This window comes from Sapajus apella, unplaced genomic scaffold (genome assembly GCF_009761245.1).
Source record: "Sapajus apella isolate SASKATOON/1434 unplaced genomic scaffold, GSC_monkey_1.0 scaffold47, whole genome shotgun sequence".
Classification (NCBI taxonomy): domain Eukaryota; kingdom Metazoa; phylum Chordata; class Mammalia; order Primates; family Cebidae; genus Sapajus; species Sapajus apella.
The window spans coordinates 14,858,353-14,881,340 of NW_022436987.1; the positions used below are offsets into that span (position 1 = coordinate 14,858,353).

Sequence of the window (22,988 nt, forward strand, 5' to 3'; positions counted from 1 at the left end):
TCGGCCAGGCAGGGAAAAGCTGGAAGAAATGGAATTGTAGAAGACTCGCCAGCCTGCTATTCCCTTCCTTTCAGAAAGGAGGAACATGCCCCCAGTGCTTTTAAAGATTTATGCTCCTACTGGAAACCTCCCCTGTGTGTGGTGTTTATTATTAGCCATGTTGTGTCTGAAAGTCCGAAGCTTTCCCTGTCACTGGCTTTCTCTGTTAAAAAATTGTCTTTTTTCCTCCCCCTTCCCCATTTTTGCTTGCGTTTCCTCTGGCAGGTCAATGAGGTAAGCAAGACCAACTTTAATATCAGATACCAAGCTAACCCATCCATTGATACGACTAACCTCATCCGCATCCGTCACCATGTCTGAGCATCCTGCTTTGTTGCTGTGTAACCTCATCTTCCCAGCATCCATCTGCTGAGCCAGGCTCTGTCTTGCTGTTGGCATCTAGTCTTGAACCAAGAGTAGGCATGGAATGTTACCCACAGGTGCAGTCCCTCAAGCTGGCAACACCAGATAACTCTTCTTCCCTTAATGCACTGATTCAAAAGAGCTCTTGGGAACCTTTTCCATTGGTGGGGGAAAACATGAGAGAATTAATCGCTTTTTTGTGTGCATGTCCCTGTTTTGCCAACGCCTAAGCATTGGTTGCCCCGGCTGCGAGGCTGACAGTCTTGTATATTCAGTTACGCAGCTCCTTCAAGCAAGCTTTCGGGAAGAAGAAGTCCCCCAAATCTGCGTCCTCTCATTCAGACATTGAGGAGATGACGGATTCTTCTTTGCCTTCCTCACCAAAGTTACCACACAACGGGTCCACAGGTTCCACCCCACTGCTGAGGAATTCCCACTCCAACTCTCTGTAAGTCTGTCTGTCTAGTCAGATGACATCTTTGGCCCCTGAGAACCCTCTCCAATAGGAATATCTAGGAGACCTGTTATGCTTTGCTTTAGTAGGACTGGGCGTGTTCTTTCAATGCTTTAGTACTGGGAAAGCTGAAAGAGAAAGGAAACAGGGTTTTGTTCTGGTAGCATCAGCGTCCACAGCTAGCAGGTTGCTTCGCTTCTCCTTGTTTCCATACCTTTACATGTCAGTTTGGGTAATGGTTGTTGTGTACTTACCCTAGCCCTAAGAATTGAACAAGATAAATTGATATAAAGGAGCTTGCTTCCTGCAGCAGTAAGAAAGTCTGGCCCTCCCCAGTAGGGCTGAATTTCTTTTGAGACCATGGTATACCAGGTTGAGAATTAAAGAACTGGAGCACAAGGAAAGTTATCAGTGAGATCAGACAGTGCCTGGGAGAAGAGGGAAGTCATGGCCAGGGTCAGAACAGCCACTGGGATAGGGTTAGAGAAAGAAGTTCGGTTGTATAAACTTCAGTTTCCTCACTAGTAAAAATGGGATTCGTTATATCTACTTCACTGGTTTTGGGAGGGCCAAATTAAATACTATGCATGAAGGGCCTTTTCCTTCCTGTTCATCTTTCTTCATTCTCATTGGAGAAGGTCTGTGGAGCTGACTCTAAGTCCACTTAGTCAGCCAGCCCACTGAAGACAGTGTAAGTGTCCTAAGGCCCTGCCTTAGCAGCTTACCAGATGGGTAGAGGGAGAACAGGCAAAATCAGCCTGTCCAGGGGCCAGGTATTTGTAGCACACCAACTGCATGGAAGATGGGAAGTGGAAGAGAGGAAACAGAGGATAGTAGGGTTATGACTTTGAAGCAACCGCACCTGCTATTAAAACATGACACTGTCAGGGTCTCCATTTTACTGAGTTCGATGATCAGTTCCTCTTTTCTTGGGGAGCACCCTAGTAAGAGGGTGGCTACAGGGATATGTACTTCCTGTTGTTACGGGTGAGGGTAAAACTGAACAGGGGAAGGAAAGAGACCACTGAGGGACTGGACTTTAGTGTGCTGCTGTGGTGCCCAGCCCAGTACCCTGTGTTATTCTGAGTGAAGAACTAGACACATGACTGAGAGTCCTCTTTTATCTGCAGAGTGCCTAAGGAAGGAGTAAAGAACAAGTTGCCTGTGACTCTCACACATGCCATCATCCCAAAACATCCCGACTCAGTTGTCTCCTGACCAGGAGAAAAAGGAGCTCGTCATCTCTTCTTTATTGATTGATTTAATTTTTTGTATAGCAACCTGTTTGAGCAGAGCACTATTCCAGATGCTCTAAAGAAACCAAAAAGATGTTAACCAAGCCAGGTGCAGTTACTGATGCCTGTAATCCCAGCGCTTTGGGAGGCTAAGGAGGGAGGATTGCTTGAGGCCAAGAGCTGGCAACCAGCCTGGTCAACATAGTAAGACTCTGTCTCTACCAAAAAAAATGTTTTTATAATTAGTCAGGCATGGTGTCAAATATTTGTAGTCCCAGCTACTTGGGAGGTCGAGGTACAAGGGTCATTTGAGCACAGGAATTTGAGGCTTCAGTGAGCTGTGATCACACTATACTCCAGCCTGGGTGACAGCATGAAACCATGTCTCTATTTAAAAAAAAAAAAAAAAAAAGAGGCCGGGTGCAGTGGCTCACGCCTGTAATCTCAACACTTTGGGAGGCCAAGGCGGGTGGATCATGAGGTCAGGAGTTCAAGACCAGCCTGGCCAAGATGATGAAATCCCATCTCTACTCAAAATACAAAAATTAACAAGGGGTGGTGGTGGGAACCTGTAATCTCAGCTACTTGGGAGGCTGAGGCAGAGAATTGCTTGAACCCAGAAGGTAGAGGTTGCAATGAGCCGAGATCATGCCACTGCACTCCAGCCTGGGCAACAAAGCGAGTCTTCATCTCAAAACAAAAAAAAAAAAGAAAAAGAAGTTAAACAGATTTTCCACCTCTGAAAAGGCTGAAGACTAGAGGAGGCATGACATAGTACAGTTCATTCTACTCCTGAACTCTGAAGGCCCCATTCTCAGTTGTAGTTATGGTAGAGTACAAGACAAAGCTCCTACTCATAGACCCTGTATACCAAGAGAGGAGATGAATGTTAAACAAATCCTGAATAAACTAGGAAAATCAGAGAGTGCTAAGGGATAATGCTGTGATTTAAAACAGTGCTGAGATACAGAGACCCTTGGCAGCATCTTTAGACGGGGTTGTCAGGAAACACCCCTCTGAGTAGGTGACATTTCAGCTGAGATCTGCATGCCAGGGAGAACCACTGGGTTAGTTTCAGTCAATAACATTAGCTGCTGTAATAAACTCAGCCCAATGCTCAGCAGCTTTACATACGACTGTTTATTTCTTGCTCACTCCAAACCCAATACAGTTAGTCCTAGTCAGCAGGCAGCCTGCCCTCTAGTGATGTAGGCACCGAGGCTCCCACCATCCACAGGGCCCAGTTCTCTGCTCAATGCTCTGTGTCCAGCCATTGGGCGTGGGGATATGAGGAGGGCAGAGGAACCTGCAGAAGGATTTTTAAGGACCAGGCCCGGAAGAGGCTTATGTCACCTTTTCCTGCAGTCCACTGAGCAGGACTCAAAGCCATACTACCTGCAGGGGAAGAAGTAAAGGAGGAAATGGGCTTTGGTGAACACATAGCAGCCTCTGCCACCCCAGCCCCCAATGAGCAGGGCAGTCTTCCCGACCCAAGAAATAAATAACACAAGGAACCTAATGTGGAAACAGGTTTGATGTGTCTGAGACAGAGAGGGATGGACAGCATGACTTCCCACATGTGCAAAGAGGCCACAGACATAGGGCCTAGAGCATGCAAGGCTTTGAAGTGAATTTGCATTCGATTTCATGTATAATGGGTGGCTGTGATGGAGTTTGAAACAGAAATATGCGATAATCTGAATTTACAAAGATCAGTCTCTGTTCCATATGTACGGAATATGGGGAAGGGAGATCACCTAGGGGATCTTAGCCACTCTGGCCCACTTCTTCTTTGAACATTCCAATCACACTCTCCACCTCAAAGCCTTTGCCCTTCCTGTGTCCTCTGCCTGGTATACTCTTCCATCAGATATTGATTTCCTTAGGTCTCTGCTCAATGTGACCTAATGAATAAGGCCTTGCCCATTCATTTGTATAAACCAACATTCCACCACCAGCCAGTGCTCCCCACGGTCCCTTTGCCCCTGCTTCATTTGTTCCCCATTGCACATGTTGCCCCCTGACGCCTGACATATAGGTTTTCCTTGATTATTTGTTCTCTGTCCCCCACCCCCACCGCAGATCTATAGTAGAAGCTCCTTGGAGGTAGGTGCTCTGCTGGTTTTGAAGGCGCTCAAATATTTGGTGGAATGAATGAGTGACTGATGACAGTGGTGCGTCCTGGATGGATTTAGGATATATTCTTGAAGAAAAGTTGGCAGGGTATGCTGATGGGTCAGATGTGAGTGCAAGGGAAAGAGAAGAGCCATCCTTGGATATTCCTAGATTTACAGCTTGAGTAACTGGGATGAGTGGGAGACAGATGGAGGCAGAGTGGGGAGTTGGAGCACTGCCTTGGTCACATTAAATTTGAGATGCCCAGCAGACATCCATATCCAGGTCGACCAGCCTGGACTTCCTAGAGGTATAGAGGTGGGAGACACAGACTTATTGGTGATGTCAAAAGCTGGATACCTGGAAGAGCTCTCCAAGGGGTTGAGTGAAGACGAAAATGATCAGAGGGCAAGGACTGAGCTCTAGTACACTCTGATATTTGAAGTTCAGAAAGAGGAGTTACAGCAGCTGGCCAGCAATGTGGGAGGAAACCCAGGAGCAGAGAGGAGAAACTGTTGCGGGAGGGAATAGGAACAGGGCCAGATACTGCTGGGCGGCCGAGTAAGATGAGCAGACAGAGGTGGTGATACACTCAGCTGTGCAGGACCGTGGCAGAACTATCCTCCAAGCTACTTTCCCTAGAGGAATCGGGCGAGGCTGACTCCTGGCTCCCCAGCCCTTTTTTTAAATTCCACAGCATCCATGCACACTGGAGATGTTTGTTTTTGGTCTCGTTTTCCAAAGGGTAGGCTGAGAGCAAATGCTTACTTCCAACCTTGAAAGGTTTGTAAGAATGTGCAAATCTAGATGTGAGAGGGAGTTCAAAGACAAAACCAAAGGCAGAGGAGTTGGACTTAGAAAATTCCCCACTCCGTGGGCAAAAGGAATGGTAGTTGTGGGAAGGCAACATTTTCCCACACTCAAGGCATTTTAAAATTAGGTATGCCACCAGCCCTGACTGTGGACAAGACAGCGGAAAAATGCTTGAATGACAGTTAAGGGACTGAGTAGGAAAAAACACACATCAAGTTGCTTCAGTAAGCAGTTCATGAAGTGGACAAGCATGTATTGAGCACCTAGTGAGTACAGTTCAGGAGCACAGGCTCTAGAGCTAAGCAGACCTGCCAGGTTTCATCCTGCCTCTATCATTTTTAAATAGTGCAGTCTTGGGCCCGTTTGTCTCCATACCTCTGCCTCCCCATTTTAAAACTGGAGATAATTACAGTACCTCTGCATGGAGTGAGTAATGTACAAAGGAAATGGAATAACATGCTTCACATGCCTAGCCCAGTTGTTTAGGTATTCCATAAGCATTTGTTAGGTAACCATTATGTGTTTGTCAATGTGATCAAACACCAGAAATGATGCAGAGAATAATCCTGGTCCCTGAGGAGCCAGCAGCCAAGCAGAGGGTTACATGTTACGTGAAATGAAATTGTCGGCAATATAGCATAAGTCTAGTCAGGGAAGGAACTAGGGGAGAAGACTCTGTCTTGGGCAGCAGGATTAGGAACTAAAGCTTAGTTAAGGCTGCTGTGAAAGAATGTGTTTTCAACATCATCTCTGTTATAGGGCATCTCTCTCATGAGGCCTCACTGTGTGTTTCTGAGAGCTGGCTGATTCTGGAGGAGCATAGGGAGGGCAAGGCCTTCCCAACACAGACTGTCTTCATTTCAGTTTGCTACTCATTGTAAAGTCATTGTATTGGCCAAGCTCTGCAAAATAACCCATGCGATACGTTCCACAAAGTGAGTGCCAAAAAGGTATTTTCTCTCTTGCTGAGAGCTTTCTGTGAAAAAATGCAGACCATGTGAAGATGACTTGAGCAAAGTGCCTTGTCATGGAGTGCTGGACAGATCAGTCTCACACGGTGTGAACCGGAACAGACTGTTCTCTGTAGCAAATCTGAGCCTTCAAGATCCAGGTAGGGCATGATTTGGCTAAGGCGGGAGTATCACAGTGGAATTTTGTTCAGACTTGACACTCCATTTAAACCAAGAAACCCATCATCTTCTCAAAATAGAACCAGTTTTTGCAAGCTCCTCCTGCAAACCTCCCAAACCAAAAAAAAAAAAAAAAAAAAAAAAAAAAAAAAAAAAAAAGAAGAAAAGAAAAGAAAAGGAGCATGGTTCTATCAGTAAACCTCACAAACCACAGGCTATTCAAAGTACAGAGCACTGAGAAAGAAAGGAAGATGCAAATTCTAAAGACATTTCTCTCTCGCCCTTTTAGTTCCAAATCTATTGGCTTCAGTCTCTCAAAAGTGTGAAATAGAAATCATTAGATCATTTTCAGGAGTTCTTTGGATTTTTCAAGATTTTGAAGCTAAGAATCTTCCTTGGTGACTGGTAACTTTTAAAAACAGAAGGTGGTTTTACTGTATCTCTCAAATCAAAAACAGTTCATGTTCAGGTCAAGAAAAGAACAACAGAAACATTTGGCTATTCAAGTGTTAAATTTTTCTTCAGTTTTGTCTGCCCCCAAAACACAATTTCATCTCTTTTAACAGTTTTATAAATCATTTTCCTTTGGCAATTAAAATTCCCACACCCACACCCAGTTTTGCAGGTCAGGTTTTGTTTGGCCCCAAACCCATCTCTTGGCTCTTGGAGAGCAGACTCGTGATCATTTATTTCTACAGAGACCGCATGCTCATCATCTCCTTCAGACATAATCGGCTTCAGCTTTGTAACTTTATGAACTTGAGAATCGGGGTGTTTGGGGGTTGTTTTTCTGTCTTCAGTCCAAGAAATATCAAAGCTTTCTATTCTGGATCACCCAGTAACCCAGATTCTAAGATCTTAGAAACTCACAGAACTTTTTTTTTAAAGAAGACTATCTTTCTTAGCATTGCAAGTCATCACGACATTTATGATCTTCTACTTTGTGCTGACATGCCAGGTATTTGAAGAGCAAACCTAAGTAATTAAGTAAGGAGCCTAGCCTAGAAGAACCACCTCTTCAGAAAGAGGAACTCAACAGTGTCCCGTGGTGACCTTGATCCGGTGTGCAGCAGAGAAAGGAAGACAATCAGTCAGGCTGTTGCAGAGTTTTCAGATACAACCTTGACTTGTGTGTCACACCATTCCGTCTCTAACTCCCGGAAGAGGTTTCTCTTCTTGCCATGAGTGTGTTAAGCAGTGTGGGGGCTGGGGAACTAAAGGAGGTTGATCTCTCTAGACACTTCTAGGGAAGTGAGTTTTCAGAATGTGATCAGGAAAAGATTAACTCCTTCCACGCATATCTTTAGGTTTCATCCCCATTTTGACAAATGAAAGTCACCCCTCAGTTGTTTAACAAAGGAGTTTCTAATCTTTAAAACAGACGGCTGACCCTGCTTCTCTGAGTGGGTTTGGAACTCGAAGGCATGTGGTGTCAGGGAAGCGCAGCTGTGTACACACAGCCGGGGAGGAGGTTATCAGACTGGAAGGTTACTACTCCCTTTTGCCAGCTCCTGTTTATCCCTATATTATTGGAATTTTGCTGAATGGCACACCAAAGCCATTCTGATTGCCAGAACTTGGCAAAGAAAGAATGTAGAGAAGGAATAAAAGCTATTTTCAGGCGCTTTTGGTATTATCACCTCCAGGAAGCACCAGGCAGCTGATTATACATAGTTACTGCTAAACAAACCTGATGATTGACATGGACCAGTGGTCAGTAGGGGACTAAAAGGAGCTGCTTTCATCAGTAACACTCCTCTTTCCCTAGGATTTCAGAATGCATGGATAGTGAAGCTGAGACCGTCATGCAGCTCCGAAATGAGTTGAGAGACAAGGAGATGAAGCTGACGGACATCCGCTTAGAAGCTCTCAGTTCTGCCCACCAGCTGGACCAGCTCCGGGAGGCCATGAACAGGATGCAGGTGAGAGCGCAGGAGAGTGGGCTGAGTCCAGGGCTGTCTAGGAAGGAGCTCCCAGAGGCTGCTCTCCGCTAAGCCCTGAGGGCTACATCAGAATCTGATGGCAGCTCTCACTTTCCCAGCCTCTATCTCTTTTCAGTCCTTCCCACACATTGCTCAAAGACCAGTCTTTTGAAAGAATAGGAGTACCCATGCCCTTCCTTTGCATAAGACTGGTGCCTGTGGCATGTGGTACCGTCTTCTTCACCTGGCCTTCGAGGCCTTCTGCGGGGTCCTTTCCACTGTTAATCCACACCACCCTCCCCAGCTCCTCTTCCTAGAATCTACTCACCAGCCACATAGAGTCGCTGACTACCCCATGTGCCTCTGTTCGACTCATGGCGTAGAGGATCTCATTAAAGGTTCTGGGAAGTCCTGCAGTAAAGAAGCCTGTAAAAGCCAGAGTTGCACAAACCTCTTAGCTCAGAAGACTCTTTTCCACTTAACCCTCAAGCAGCAGACTCCGGGAAGCATTTCAGAGGTCTTTTCAAAGGCCTGTTCTCTGAATGGATGGACCTCCCCCGCCCGCATGCCTTGTGTCTACAGCAGGATCAGCAAACACTGCTGAATCTCTCTGAGGGTGTTTGCTTTGGGTGGGAGACCAACCTGGTTTCTGCAGGGAACTTTCAGATCCTTCCTTCAGAAAAATCTTGTTCATATTACTTCTGCCTACTAAGTAAGCTTCTCCATTACTCTTTGCAGAGTGAAATAGAGAAGCTGAAAGCTGAGAATGACCGGCTGAAGTCAGAGTCTCAAGGCAGTGGCTGCAGCCGGGCTCCTTCCCAAGTGTCCATCTCTGCCTCTCCGAGGCAGTCCATGGGCCTCTCCCAGCACAGCTTGAACCTCACTGAGTCAACCAGCCTGGGTGAGTGGCTCACAGGGCTTGGGGGCAGGACTGGACCTACAGCTGGCATCCTGATCTCTAAGCGAGAGCCCCCAAATAAGCAGATCAACAGATCAAATGGAGAGGCAACAGGCGTGTGTGCACTTGGGGTGTGTATGTGTCTGGGTGTGAGTCTGCTGCCAACATGAGCCCAGCCGTTAGACTGCTCTCATGCTTTGCTCCAGTGCCCCAAACTCTCCAAGCCCTGAGCTTGGCTCCCTTGCCCACCATGCTAAGTTCTGTTTGATCCATTTTAAAAGGCTTACCTGCGAGCTGAATGCTGCACACAAACCCCATAGCAGCAGGTCCCCGTTGGGGCAATGGCTTGGTCTATAATCTTCCTGCCTTCAGGATGGATTCCAGGCTGGTGCAACCATCAGTGAACATGATCTAGGTTTTCTTTGTAAGCATATCGAGGCTGATGCTTTTATTTTTTACCCATGATGCTGCTGTTGCTGTTGTTTTGGTTGAGTCTCTCCCTCGCACTTCCATCCGGCAAGGTGCATTGTCAGCCTGCTGGTTCCTTGGTTGATCCACCATTGGTTTCTGTGATTGCATTCTCCATTTTGCCCTCTCCTCTTCCCCTACCCCCCACCCCCTGCACCCGACACCTGTTTGTCCCGCTGCTGTGCCACCCAGCAGTGGGGGTGTCAGGAAGCTGGCTTTGCTGTCCCCATGTGCCTAAGGCTGTTGATGTTTTCCATTCGCAGACATGTTGCTGGATGACACTGGTGAATGCTCGGCTCGGAAGGAAGGAGGCAGGCATGTTAAGATAGTTGTCAGCTTTCAGGAGGAAATGAAGTGGAAGGAGGTTAGTTGGATCCCTTTCCCTGCTCTGCCTGTCCCTCTCCCAGGTAGAACTACCTAGCTTAGTGATCTAATTGTAAAACCTGTATCACCTCAGAGCCTAAGGTGATTTGGAAATACTACTAACACTTCTCTTAACTAACCATAATCCCTTGCAGCATTTTGGCACAAGTAAAGTGTGCGAATGGCATTTCCCTTTCTTGTGTGTTTGAAAGTCTAATAAAGAGCACTAATGGTCCCACATTTCACTTTCATGTAATTAACTAAATGCTAACATCCACCAGAAAGGGGTTTTCTGAATGTAATATACTCCCAAAGCACTTTAGAGGCAGCTATGCACATTTAGCGTGTAAGGTTCAGAAATAAGCTGTAACATATAGCAGACCAAGAGCACCAGTTTTATCAGTCATCAGTCACTAAGAGTAGACAGCTTGGTACACCCAAGAGATGGAGGTGCCAAGCTCTGGGAGCATGCAGGTGGCTGAAGATAGAGCTGGTGGGGCGTCCTGACTCACCAAGGCTGGGGGATCTTGAGTTTTCCTAGAATGGTTTCTGTTCACTTCCAAAGTCTGGGAACTTCCAAAGTCTACACCACTGCCAGAAACTATTTTCAGGTGGGGGCTAGAGTTGACATTGACAGTTGAATTTTACTGAGTGATTAAAACCCAGTGATGTTTTCAATGACTGTCTCTCGAATAAATGGGAAAAGACCTCATGAGTCACCATCTCAAGTTCCCTTGGGTTTTTTATTTGTTGTTTCTTAGTATTTCTAGCTAACATGCTACTGTAGTTTCAGACAGCTAGGGAACCCACAGAACAAAGTGTCTGTAATCAGACCTTTCATAGCCGGGGGATTCCGCTTTGTGACTGGCTTGCTAGCCTCACTATAGGGGGTAAGCCCAGGATTTTGGCACTTCCATTAGCATCATCTAGCCTTGAAATATACAATAAACAGCTCTATTTTCAAAATATAGCTAGTAGAGTGATGGACTATTGGGAAACTCATTTTTACAGTAAATGCAGGTTACACTTTGTGGACTATTTATTCTAGTGATCATCAATATGAACTGATAGAGCATACATTTTATAAAAGTTAACAAGTAACCTTCAGAAGTTATATTATTCTGGATCACTGCAGCATCCGTTAGGTTAGTTGACCAGAGATTGTTATCCTTTATTTTACAATTGAGAAACTTAAAACGCCAAGCATTACTTATTTGAGGCCGGGGCAAGTGGTGGGGTTAGATCATGTAACTGCAAGATTGGTGCTCTTTTCTCTGCTGATTTTGCTTAGCTGCCATATGTCACCCTCCCACCCACTCTCCTGACTCTACATCCTTATGAGCACATAAGGTATTTAAAACCCAATAGAGTGGCATGTTCTATCAGCCTTTATCAGTGTGATGTGATTAGCTGCCACTAGGCATAGCCCTGTGAACAGAGATGCAAAAAGAATTACGAAAAGATTGTTTTGAGAGTATTCTTCCCAGAGTTTTACAAGTTTTCTGAGTTGCACGTTTTAAGTTTTAACAAGAAGAAAAACAGTAAATGTTATTTTAAAACAAGAGAGAAGAAAGTAACACATTCAGTCCTGATAGTGTTTAAGATCTAGTAAGGAGATAAACTTGATATGCAAAAATAAGACAGAAATACCTAAAACTAAGTGTAAGTCAGTGCAGAATATATCATTATATAAGTTATGTGCAGAATCGCCAAAGCAATTTAAGCTCTGAGCCTGATGGGGTTAATCACTGAAGGCTTCCTGGAAGAGGTGAGTTTGTAAGCAAGGTTTGAAAAGAAAGAGGTGGCAGACAGGTGTGGAGAGAGTTCCAGACAAGGAATATGTGATTTATGCACTGTCTGACACATTTACATAGCAAAAGGTTCCATATTCCAGAGAGGAAATCCTCTCTTCCTGACTCTTGGACTGCTGTTTTAACAGTAAAGCAGGGAAAGGTATTAAGACTATTACTTCCACCTAAGTTATACCTGGTATTAATACAAATAGGAATTTTATTCCCCTCTCAAATCATTGGCGGAGTTCTAAGGCAACCTGAGCCTCTGCTGAACTGAGTCAGAAAAGACCCAACTGTTTTTCACCTGTGTACATTTCCTTACCCTTAGGATTCCAGACCACACCTCTTTCTTATTGGCTGCATTGGAGTTAGTGGCAAGACGAAGTGGGATGTGCTCGATGGGGTGGTTAGACGGCTGTTCAAAGTAAGTGTTTCAAGATGGTGGCTACAGCAAAATACCGAACGTGGGCAGCTGGGCCTGGGGAGGCAGAGAGAGGTTGATGTCCCGAGCTTGGCCATTTCTCAGACCTGTCCCCTTCTCTACATCTTTATGTTGCTGAAACTTATTCCCTGGCTCTCAAAGGGATGGAAGGACGGTGGTAAGTACACACTGGTGATCAGCCAAATTCTTTCCATCTGCCCTTTGCAGTGGTGGGCCAGCTAGTGAGAGATATTTGAGTAACTCTTTGATCCTCTCACAGTGAACTGCTAATGTCCAACTCTCTTTTCACCTTAGAATTGTGTCCTATGACATAATGTTTTGGAGTATGTAATCTGTGGCTAGGGCTTAGACGTCAGATTTCTATCCTTTATTTTGAGGGATTTGATCTGACTTGCCCGGTATCCTGTGCCAACACTTCAAAGTCTCTGATTTGTGTTACAAGTGACATTAATTTCTGATCGATGGCCAGGCTCAAGGATGTTGCCATACCTATTTCTCTATTCTTTCTAATCACATCATTAGATTGGGTGTTTGCCACGGGATAAATAACTAATGAGTACCAAGGTGAACCTTGAAACACAAAGTGATTTGAAAGAAGCTTTTGGTACATTTTTTCCATGGTCCTGAAGTAGGTAAACAACTATAAATGCTCATTAATCATATTTCCTGAGTAGTAGTAATAGCCTATGTTTTCTTTTTTTCTTTTTTTGAAACAGAGCATTGCTCTGTCACCCAGGCTAGAGTGCAGTGGCAGGACCTCAGCTCACTGCAACCTCCGCCTCCCAGGTTCAAGCAATTCTCCTGCCTCAGCCTCCTGAATAGCTGGGATTACAGGCACTTGCCACTGCACCTGGCTAATTTTTGTATTATTAGTAGAGACGGGTTTCACTATCTTAGCCAGGCTGGTCTCGAACTCCTGACCTCATGATCCACCCGCCTCAGCCTCCCAAAGTGCTGGGATTACAGGCGTGAGCCACCGAGCCTGGTCCATAGCCCACATTTTTTATACTAGAGACTATGCCAAGCCCCTTATTTTCCCATTTAAAGGTGAGGAAAGTGAGGCTCAGGTTAGGTACTTGTACAAGGTCATGGATGTAGAATTAGATCACATTGATCTAGTTTAGGTGGTCATACTTCAAAACCACTTAACTATTAGGTTGGTGCAAAAGTAATTGCAGTTTTTGCCATTAAAACCCAGTGACACTTTGAATGACTATCTCTTGAATAAATGGGAAAAGACCTCATGGGTCACCTCGTTGAGTCATTTAAAGTAATGGCAAAAAACCACAATTACTTTTGCACCAACCTAATAGTACACTGTAGTTTCTTTCTAACAGCTAGATCCAGGTAGCCTCATACAGAGAAAATTCTGCTTTTTGAGTGGAGACTGTTCCGCATCCTGGCAAGCCAGACTGTAGAAATGAGACCAGAAAAGACATATGAATGCTTTACACTGGACCAATCCTCCTACCGAGGCCAAAAACTTATCTCTGCTGATGGGCAGTTGGGACATTTTTGGATTAGAAAAGCAGTTTGGGCTGAAAAGGGGCACACTGGTATCATAGTAAGTGAGGAAATGAGACCATTCAAGGCCTGTTGCTGGGATTCCACCTAAGTCATCATGCAGTCACCTCCTGGTACATGAACCTTAGTTCTGCATTTATTAACCTAAAACCTTTTGTTCACTCAAGCAAGAGGGAACACTTTCCAAATTAGACACATATTTTCCTTCTTAAAGATCTAGAGCTGATTTTTTCTAGCAGCCTGCATTTTAATCTCTTTGTATGATCTTTGAGCCAAAAGAAGGGGATGGAAGAGAGATTTCCTGTCAAAATTACTTTTTCGTGAATTTTCCAGCACCATTCACAGGCCCTGATGTCTTCAAGACTTCAGCGGAACTTAGGAAAAGCAGCCTAGCTTTTCCGTGCTTGGTTCATCCAGACTAAACGTTCACAATCTTGTTAGGGTTTTGTTTTTTTTTTTTTCCCATTCCTAACCAAATAAATCTGTATTTTGAGAGGCCTGTGGTACTAGGGCATTATCCCCACAGAAAATCAGTTCTCCCCCTCATCCCACAGCTCAGTTTCAACCCAGACATCTGAGAAAGAAGAGAAGATAATCATAAATCGCCCAATGAAAACATGATTCATGGGCAGATTTTAGCCACATCTTTGATGGGGTCTTTATTCTTTATTTTTTCCAGGAATACATAATTCATGTCGACCCAGTGAGTCAGCTAGGGCTGAATTCAGACAGTGTTCTTGGCTACAGCATTGGAGAAATCAAGCGTAGCAACACTTCCGAAACACCGGAGCTGCTTCCTTGTGGCTATCTGGTTGGAGAGAACACAACCATCACGGTGACTGTCAAAGGTAATTGAGCTGGTTGCAGAGTTTCAGGAATTGCCATTTTCGTTTTGTGACTTGGCCTAGGCACTTGTGGCCACAGTTTTGTTTGTGCATGTTTGCGGGCTGCTTTTCTCCCTTACGCCACAGTTAGACTTACCAACGCAAGTTGAACAGTCTTTTGCTTTTTCAATCACCTTAGGAAACAAAATAATTTTAGTTTACTGCTGCAGTTATCTAACAAAAGAACCCATTAGCCTTATGACTCTGAGATGATGGAATTTTTATAACCCTGTTGAAATAGTGCTTTACTGATACTGATGAATTACTCTTGCCGGCAAGCTTTGGACACGGTCCCATTCTACAGATGGGAAAACCACGACTTGCTGTAGGCTACAGGAGTCACTCTGAGCATCCTGATGAAACTACTGAAGCACATGCCCACGCAGGATGCTGCTAGAGCTTCCGGTTTCTCATTACCCAGCAATATTAAGCCCCAGGCCAGTGCATTCCTTGGAACTCTAGGCCCACAAAGTTCACTGTGGTTTAAAAAAATAAATAAATAAATAAAAGGGCTTCACGGCCAAGCAATTCTGGAAAACTACATCATAGTCCCCACTTGTGTTTTGGGGGACAAGAGTGCACTGGTACATCAAAGGCTCTGTCATTCAATGTCCTAACTCCTGCTGGTAAAAAGGCTGTTTAATCCAATCTGTCCCAAATTTATTTGATTGTAAAACCCCATCATTTCCTGTATGTTATGGACCACCTGAATATAAACTTTCATCAGTACTGTAGTAGGCTCCGTCTTTGTGCTGTTCCATTTCTTTCTTCCCTGAAAGGCACTGCTCCTGACTGCAGTTTTGCAGTCATTTGATGCAAGATGTATTTCCTGGATGGTAGAGTTTCCACAAGCACCGCACTATTTTCCATCAGCAGGAATTAAGATCTTGCTCTGCAGGTGGCAAGTGGTACATATTGTTTGAGCCTCACACAGCCTTCTCCTACTGGCAAGTGAAATTCCACAATTGTGCTTTTGGACTATAAATGACAGAAACCAACTCAAAAGTAGCTATAGCAAAAAAGGAAATGTATGGGCTCCTGGCCCTGGGCAATCCAGGAGTACACTTCAAGCACGGCTGGATCCAGGTGCTCAGACAATGAATCAGGGCCAGGCTTGCCTCAGCTTTGCCCGTCACGGGCTGTGTTTATTTAATGAGCTCTTTAACATGGTTGATGAAATGGCCCCTGGTAGCCCAATTCCTTCCTCTAGCTTAGGAACCTGGAGGAAAAAGGTGTTTTGGGGAAAATGTAGCAGAAAACTCCTAGGGATGACTCTGGCCCACTGTAAGTCAAATGCCCATCGTGGAATTGGTCCTTACGACCAGGGAGAGGATTTGTCCAAGCCTGGTCACAAGCCCATCCCTTTGGGTGGATGGAGGAGCCGGATTGGTTCCACTTGAACCACCAGGAATGAGCTCCCATGAGAAAGAAGAGCTCTACCATGAGGGGAGGCAGGAAGGGGCACCAGGCACACTGGAACAATTGTCCTCGGCAAGAACTCTTTAAGGAGAGCCTTTTTCGTCCTGGGTTCAAATTGCATTTCATCCCTCCTGCCAGGCATGCATCGTTCACTTGCTGGTTTTACAGGTGAGCATTGCAAAGCACTGAGGGGTAAAAGGAATGGCCTATTGCTGAGACCAGACCAAACCTTTCTAGAAGGTGACAAGATTACCTACCTCTAGTGGAGCGTGCCACCCATCCGTGCAGCCTGATCTGTCAGCACATCAAGTTTTAGCACCTCAAGGGATCAGCTCAGGTTTTTCAGTGATACCTGACTCTTCTCTTTCCTAGAGTGCTTAAAACTTATGCCTTCAAGGCACTAAAACCACGCGAGGATTTGAGCTGAAAGAGTTGCCTGAGCGTCAGTGATTCACTTCAGTGGTACCAGGGAAGGGGGTTTGACTTTGCATTTCCTGAAGTGAGCTCATGAGCAAAATCATCACTCCCTGTGGGGTTTATGGCAGAAGACTGAAACAGAGCAGTGTATGTTCAGAGGGGCATTCTAGTGGGTTTCTCCTGTGTTTATTATTATTATTATTATTATTATTATTATTATCAGGTTTAGACTGGAGGCCCTACACTCCATACTTTGTTTGCATCAAGGTTTGAGCAGGTATATGCTACATTGAGCTCAGTAGAAGGAAACTCTTAGGCTTGTCCCTAGTGGACAAGGCACCAGGGGGTCTTTGTCCCATTTATTCTGAAGGAATCACTACATTAGGGGTTACTTGATTAGGGGAAGTCTAGAAATGAACATAATGCATTGGGGGGATCTGCTAGCAGTGAATGAGTATGTCGAAGGAAGATGCTTTTTTTTTTTTTTCAGTGAAGTTCCTTTCGCTGTTTTTGCATGGGCTGGAGTGCGATAGCACAACCTTGGCTCACTGCACCTCTGCCTCCCGGGTTCAAGGGATTCTCCTGCCTCAGCCTCCCAAGTAGCTGGGATTACAGGCGCAACTACCACACCCGGCTAATTTTGTATTTTTAGCAGACACGGGCTTTCACCATGTTGGCCAGGCTGGTCTCAAACTCCTGACCTCAGGTGATCCACCTGCCTCAGCCTCCCAAAGTGCTGGGGTTACAGGTGTGAGCCACCATGCCGGCCTGGAAAATGCTATTATAAAACAGTAAATACTCTTCAGTTGACTTTTTATTGATTCTGCTGGTTTCTTGAGAGTAGTTTTTAAACAATAACCTGAGGTTCTGGACAGCTAACCTTGGATGGATCTTCTCTTAAGACAGTATCCAAAATATACCTCTTGCAAAGCCAACAATCCTGTTTAATGGCATTGTCCCAGGTAGGAAATGGGAAGGATAAGTTTCCACTTGAGGTTGCTGAGGACCAAGAGTCCCAGTTCACAGCATTTCAGGCCAGGTCTGCCAGTATTCACATTCCAGAATCCAGTGATCTAGCCTTGCATTTTCCTCCTTTTAAAGACAAAAGTACTGTTGCTTTCATGGCACATCTTAGTGTGGATAGCAGTGGTACCTGGCATGTGGGAGGGAGCAGGGTGAACAGGCAGCCTCGGAGTGACAGACAAGTGACAGAAAAGACTCAGGTTTGGTTTCGGCAGATGCCATAGGTATGGTATATATAGCATATGTATAGTAAATATATATATATAGTAGGGTGTTTGTGTGTGTATAGCAAGTATAGTAAACCCAGACAGGCAAATAGAGCCCAGAGCTTTGTGAATTCTGCAGAAGACAGATGGGGACTAAGAGCCCAAATGTTCAAGGTGAGTTTGAATCTGGGAAGTTAGCCGAGACGGGAGCCAGAAGCACATGGTGTTGATGAACAGGTAGGTGACTTCCTACAGCAGCAGCAGTTTGCTGTCAGCCTCCATTGTCCCTGGGTGTGCAGGCGTCTCAGGTGAATGGACTGCCAAGGAAAGGTATGGCCTCAGGTGTTGGCAGTCCCAGTTAGGCAAGCACAGAAAGCCACCTTTTCTACAGGGCTTCAGACACTTCCTATCTCTCTCAAATGCAGGGCTCGCAGAAAACAGCCTGGACTCACTGGTGTTTGAGTCCTTGATCCCCAAGCCCATCCTGCAGCGCTATGTCTCCCTGCTGATGGAGCACCGTCGAATCATTCTCTCTGGCCCCAGCGGCACTGGGAAAACCTACCTGGCCAACCGGCTGTCTGAGTATATGGTGCTTCGAGAGGGACGGGAGTTGACGGACGGGGTTATCGCCACCTTTAACGTGGACCATAAGTCCAGCAAGGTGAGGAGGTCATTCTGAGTTTGCTGTATTTTTTGACCCTTTCAAAACTGATAATATCACCTCTAGCCTGATAGGAAAGCAGCATTTCCTATCAGCTCTCCTTAGGTGGTTTTAGAAAGCCATGTGAAAGAGGTCCGGAGGGGGCTAACAGAGGAAGGCTCTATTTTGATCCTCCCAGTAAGAAGTTCCATCTGTGTTTAAGCCAATTGAGCTCATTTATGATGCTCAGTGCTAGTAGTTCTTTAATGTTATCCAAGATACATCTGTTGCAGTTTGCCAAGAATTTATCATGTGCATACTGGGTGTTGCTATTTTTCCAATATATTTTGTGGAACAGCAATAATGATAAGACCAGAAACAAAAATTACAATAATAAAAATAATAGAAACCCACATTTATGGACTGCTTGCCCCATGACCAGCAAACACCTTCTCATAGCAATACCTTCAAGAGGGTATTTATCACTATCCCCATTTTGCAGAGAAGGAAACAGGTTGGTCCTGTGCCTAAGACCACTCAGATGGTACTAACTGGTAGATAACTGAAGCTCAAGTCAAAGTCTCTAAAGCCCTGTGGCCACAATAGGTTGGATCCTGCTTCACAGTGAGCAGTGGAAACTGCATGTTTGCAGTCTGACCTAGTCCCAGCCGAGAGTTGGAAAGTGCGATATCAGACCTGTTCATTCATGCATATAGTGCACCGATGGATAATTGACTCTAGCTGGCCCTATTCAAAGGGGCCAGAGGATCAAAGGTGGATTGAAAATGACTCCTTTGTCTTAAGGATCACCTAGTGTGCTTGAAGATACAGGTTCCTAGACCTCACTTCTTGATGATCTATTTCATTAGGTTGTTTGAGGCTGGGTATCTGCACCATCCACAAATTCCCCAAGTAACTTGATGTAGGTGCGGGATAAGAGAGAAGTACCCAGAGCCCCTCTGTTGAAAGCCTTTGTGTGAGTTAGGGAACTTCTCCCGGGACCAGTAAGTGAAGGCTCCCCAGGCAGGGAGAATCAAATGCCTAGGGCCTAGGGCTCATAGTGAAGAGGGACGGAAAGAACTAGCCACTTAAAAGGTGGGCTTTTTCTATTGCTAACAAGCCATATTTTGACTAAAAATGGAGGCCCAGGGCGGGCAGGTACTGGTAGGAGGTGGAGAAAATGTTACCTCCAGGCAAGCAGGCTAGCATCTAAGACAGGCCAGTGTGGTGAAGACACAGACTGGGACACGTACCCAAGTCTGATCTATGCCCACTGCTTGCCCACTGTACCCTCTCAGGCTAGGCACCTGCTCGTAGCATGCCTCAGCTTCTCCATCTATAAAATGGAAACAATCATAGTACTCGCCTCCTAGCTTATTGTGGGGCTACAGAAATTCCTGTGTGTAAGGCTCTTAAAGGCCTGCCTGGCTCTAAGTGATGCCAGCTCTCATGATGATGACAGTAATGGCAGGGAGGCATCCTAGGTTCCCTGCCAGGTCCTTATCTTGCTGTTTCAGCCTTTCTCCCTGATGTGCCATTATTCTTCCTCTTCCATTTTTGACATGCATCCCTTATGCCAGGCATGCAGGGCTGTGTTCTAGTCCCTGCTGAGCCAATGCCCCACCCATTCTCCAAGGTAAAATGCAAAGCCTGCCCTTTCAGCAGGACTTCCCCAAGCCCAGTGCATGTAGACTCATCTCCCAGCGCTACTCAGCGTGACTTAAGTGTGTGTCTGGCTCCTCTATTGCTCTGATATGTAGAGGGCTTCTGTGTATGTAGCTCTCAGGCAGGTGCTATGGAGGTACCAAGACCTACAAGGCACCCAGGAGCCTACTGGGAGATTGGCATAGTGAGAAATGTCAAGAAAAGTAACAGGATTTCTGGAGAAGATGGTCAAACAGTAATAAAAACCATGCCTGGGCATGGTAAGAGCCCCAGGGTCAAGGTTTTCAGTCATCAGGTAAGTACTGGAAGGCAGGACCCAGGCCTTACTCATCCCATGCCCACCCTGCCTCCCCTGAGCACCAAGCCAACGCCCTGTAATAGGCAGGCACCCAGAATGTGTTCACAGCACAGCATCATGAAGGGCCTTTCCGCCTCCACTGGCCTAGGTGAGATAAAGACCCTGAGCAGGTGTGTCTTTACTGGGTGCGTTCACCAACTTGTTCTCCTTGGGCCCTTCTGGCCACCATAGGAATTGCGCCAGTACCTGTCCAACCTTGCTGACCAGTGCAACAGTGAGAACAACGCTGTGGACATGCCCCTCGTCATCATCCTGGACAACCTACATCATGTGAGCTCTCTGGGCGAGATCTTCAATGGGCTGCTCAACTGCAAGTACCACAAATGGTAAAGGCTGGTTCTGGACCTTGTAGCCCCAGGGAGAGAGTGCTGCTACCTGATGGGGCGCTGTGCACACAGGTGGCCTGGGGCCGGTGTGGGAGTGAAGCTGTGTCCATGCGTAGGGTTGGGAGGGGCAGCGGCTCGCCATCCACCGGCCTAGGTGCACAGGGCCGCTGGCCTCTGTGAGCGCCTTGTTCTCTAGCTTGGCTTCGACTCACAGCTTTCTTTCCCTTTGTTTTACCACAGCCCTTACATAATTGGCACAATGAACCAGGCTACCTCTTCGACTCCCAACCTGCAGCTTCATCATAACTTCAGGTAAGTTTTCCCTTCCCTTGTCCAGTTAAACTGTGGAATCATAAGGAAGGAAGGCAAGAAGGGGCGAGTAGAGAAGCCTGTGTTGAGTGTCTGTTGTATGTTAGGTATTGCTAAGCATTGTTTTCAGCTTAATTCATTTAATTTTAACTTCAGCCTCAAGTAATTACATTTACCACTCTCAGTTTACAAATGGGGAAACCGAGGCCCAGAGACTTAAGTGCCTTGGATCAGGTCACACACTGGTCAGTGGTAGAGTGGAAATGTGCACTCAGGTCTCTGACTCTGAGTCCTGCCGTTGCAGGGTCAAGGGGGCAGCTCTGGAAGGGACTGCAGGTGTCTCTGCTGCCCTGCTTGTTACCAATGGTGTCTCTCTGTCCCAAGTGAGCATGAGCAATGACAGCTTTTACCTAAAATGTCCTCACTTAATGGGGTCTATAGCGAATCCCAGCTGCTGTGACTCCCTGCTGGCTTGTCTTCCTTACCCCGCCACAGCACCACGCTGGTCCTCTCTTGCGGCCAGGGCTTGGAAAGGACTGTTCACCTCTGTTGTGCCAGGGTGCATTGCTGCCTGATTGGCATTGCCAAGCACCCTTTGCCCCATAATCTCAATTGACTCCACCTCTCCTGCCCGGGCTCTTAGAGGTGGGTGTGAAGCTGTCTCCTGGGCTGGGACCTCCGGCTCATTTCCACTGGCATCTCTGAGGGAGATCTAATGAAAGTGTGTCTGAATGTAATTACCAGAGAAATGTTGACTCCTCTAGCACACTGAGAGCGTGGCTCACCTCTGCATTTAGGCTGTCCCAGTCTTGTTCATGCTTTCCCCTATCTATCCCCCAAATCCATCTTCCTCCTCTTCCCCCATCACTGCCCCATCATCACCGAGCACGCCATTGCCATTACCTTCTAGCCAGTATATCTGCCTGCGGCTTGCCCCCTGCAGGCAATCCTCCACACTGTGGCAGCCTGACCAGAGTGAACATTCTAGAGTGCACATCTGACGGTAGAACTCTTGTGCTTAAAGTTCTTCAGTAGCTCCCTATGGCCTGCAGGATGAAATCCAGACTCCGTGGGTTGGCAGGTCAAGTCTGAACTTCAGCTACACTAAACCTCTGGTAGTTTCTCCAAACACCCATGCTATTTCCCATGCCTTTGCAAATGCTGCAGCATCACCCCACTCCTCACCCCAACACCTGCTCCTTCCTTTCCTTATGTTGCTGCTGATTATCTGTCCAGTCTCAGCCTAGACATCCCCTCCTCTTGGGAGCCTTCCCTGATTGCCTTAGGCTTCATCATATTTCATTTCTCTCTTTGCCTGTCTGCCTCTTCCACCAGACTGTGAGCTCCTGGGGACCAGGACTGTGTCTTAGTCATAGTGATAGCTCCGTAGCCTAGCACAGGGCCTGGCACCAAGCACCAAAGGCAGTTTATTTCAGTGGTTAGAGCCTAGCCTCAGGAGCCAGGCTTCTTGGTTCTCATCTTAGTTCTTCCATTAACTAGCTGTTTGAACCTGGACAAGTTACATGACCTGTCTGTTCCTCACCATTTCTGTATGTAAAACAAGGGTGTTGATGACATCTATGTCAGAGGGTTGCTATGAGGAACTGTGAGTTAATACATAGTTGCAGTGTTTAGAACAGTGTTCGGTGCATAGCAAACCCAATTTTTGCATTAGCACGTACACCTTCTGTTTCTAACATGCTTTGGTTCCTGAGGTCAGCCATCACTTGGATCACTATCATTATCTTGAAAAGTTTTTCTGACCTCCTCCAGATGGGTGCTTTGTGCCAACCACACGGAGCCTGTGAAGGGTTTCCTTGGCCGGTTCCTGAGGAGGAAGCTCATGGAAACAGAGATCAGTGGGCGGGTGCGGAATATGGAGCTGGTAAAAATCATCGACTGGATTCCCAAGGTCTGGCATCACCTCAACCGCTTCCTGGAGGCTCACAGCTCCTCAGACGTCACCATCGGTGGGTGGGAGACTGGGGGTGGAGGGCTAGCATCCTCAGGTGCCCATCCTCTGGGCCCTGGCCAGGATAGCACTCTGCAGGCACAGTCAGCAGAAGCTGGACTGTCCATAAAGATAGAAACGGGGGCAGAGGGACAGTCACAGACCAGGTAGATCCCAGACTGTTTGCGGTCTTGCAGAAGAGAGATGTGTCCAGCCTGGCCCGATATAGAA

General features: G+C 46.3%; 1 protein-coding gene across 8 annotated transcripts in view; it reads left to right on the plus strand.

Moving 5' to 3' along the window:
* Window positions 1-22,988, plus strand: part of NAV2 (neuron navigator 2) — a 404,334-nt gene that overhangs the window by 366,110 nt on the left and 15,236 nt on the right. For 4 of the 8 annotated variants that reach the window (XM_032241072.1, XM_032241073.1, XM_032241066.1 and 1 more), the window contains 11 exons: window positions 265-273; window positions 678-850; window positions 7,918-8,071; window positions 8,810-8,972; window positions 9,701-9,801; window positions 11,922-12,017; window positions 14,239-14,407; window positions 17,934-18,169; window positions 20,343-20,497; window positions 20,738-20,809; window positions 22,580-22,776. In XM_032241072.1, coding sequence (XP_032096963.1) covers window positions 265-273; window positions 678-850; window positions 7,918-8,071; window positions 8,810-8,972; window positions 9,701-9,801; window positions 11,922-12,017; window positions 14,239-14,407; window positions 17,934-18,169; window positions 20,343-20,497; window positions 20,738-20,809; window positions 22,580-22,776 — 1,525 coding nt within the window. The remainder of the gene's footprint in view (window positions 1-264; window positions 274-677; window positions 851-7,917; window positions 8,072-8,809; window positions 8,973-9,700; window positions 9,802-11,921; window positions 12,018-14,238; window positions 14,408-17,933; window positions 18,170-20,342; window positions 20,498-20,737; window positions 20,810-22,579; window positions 22,777-22,988) is intronic. The other 4 variants (XM_032241074.1, XM_032241067.1, XM_032241070.1 and 1 more) reach the window with 1 other exon arrangement.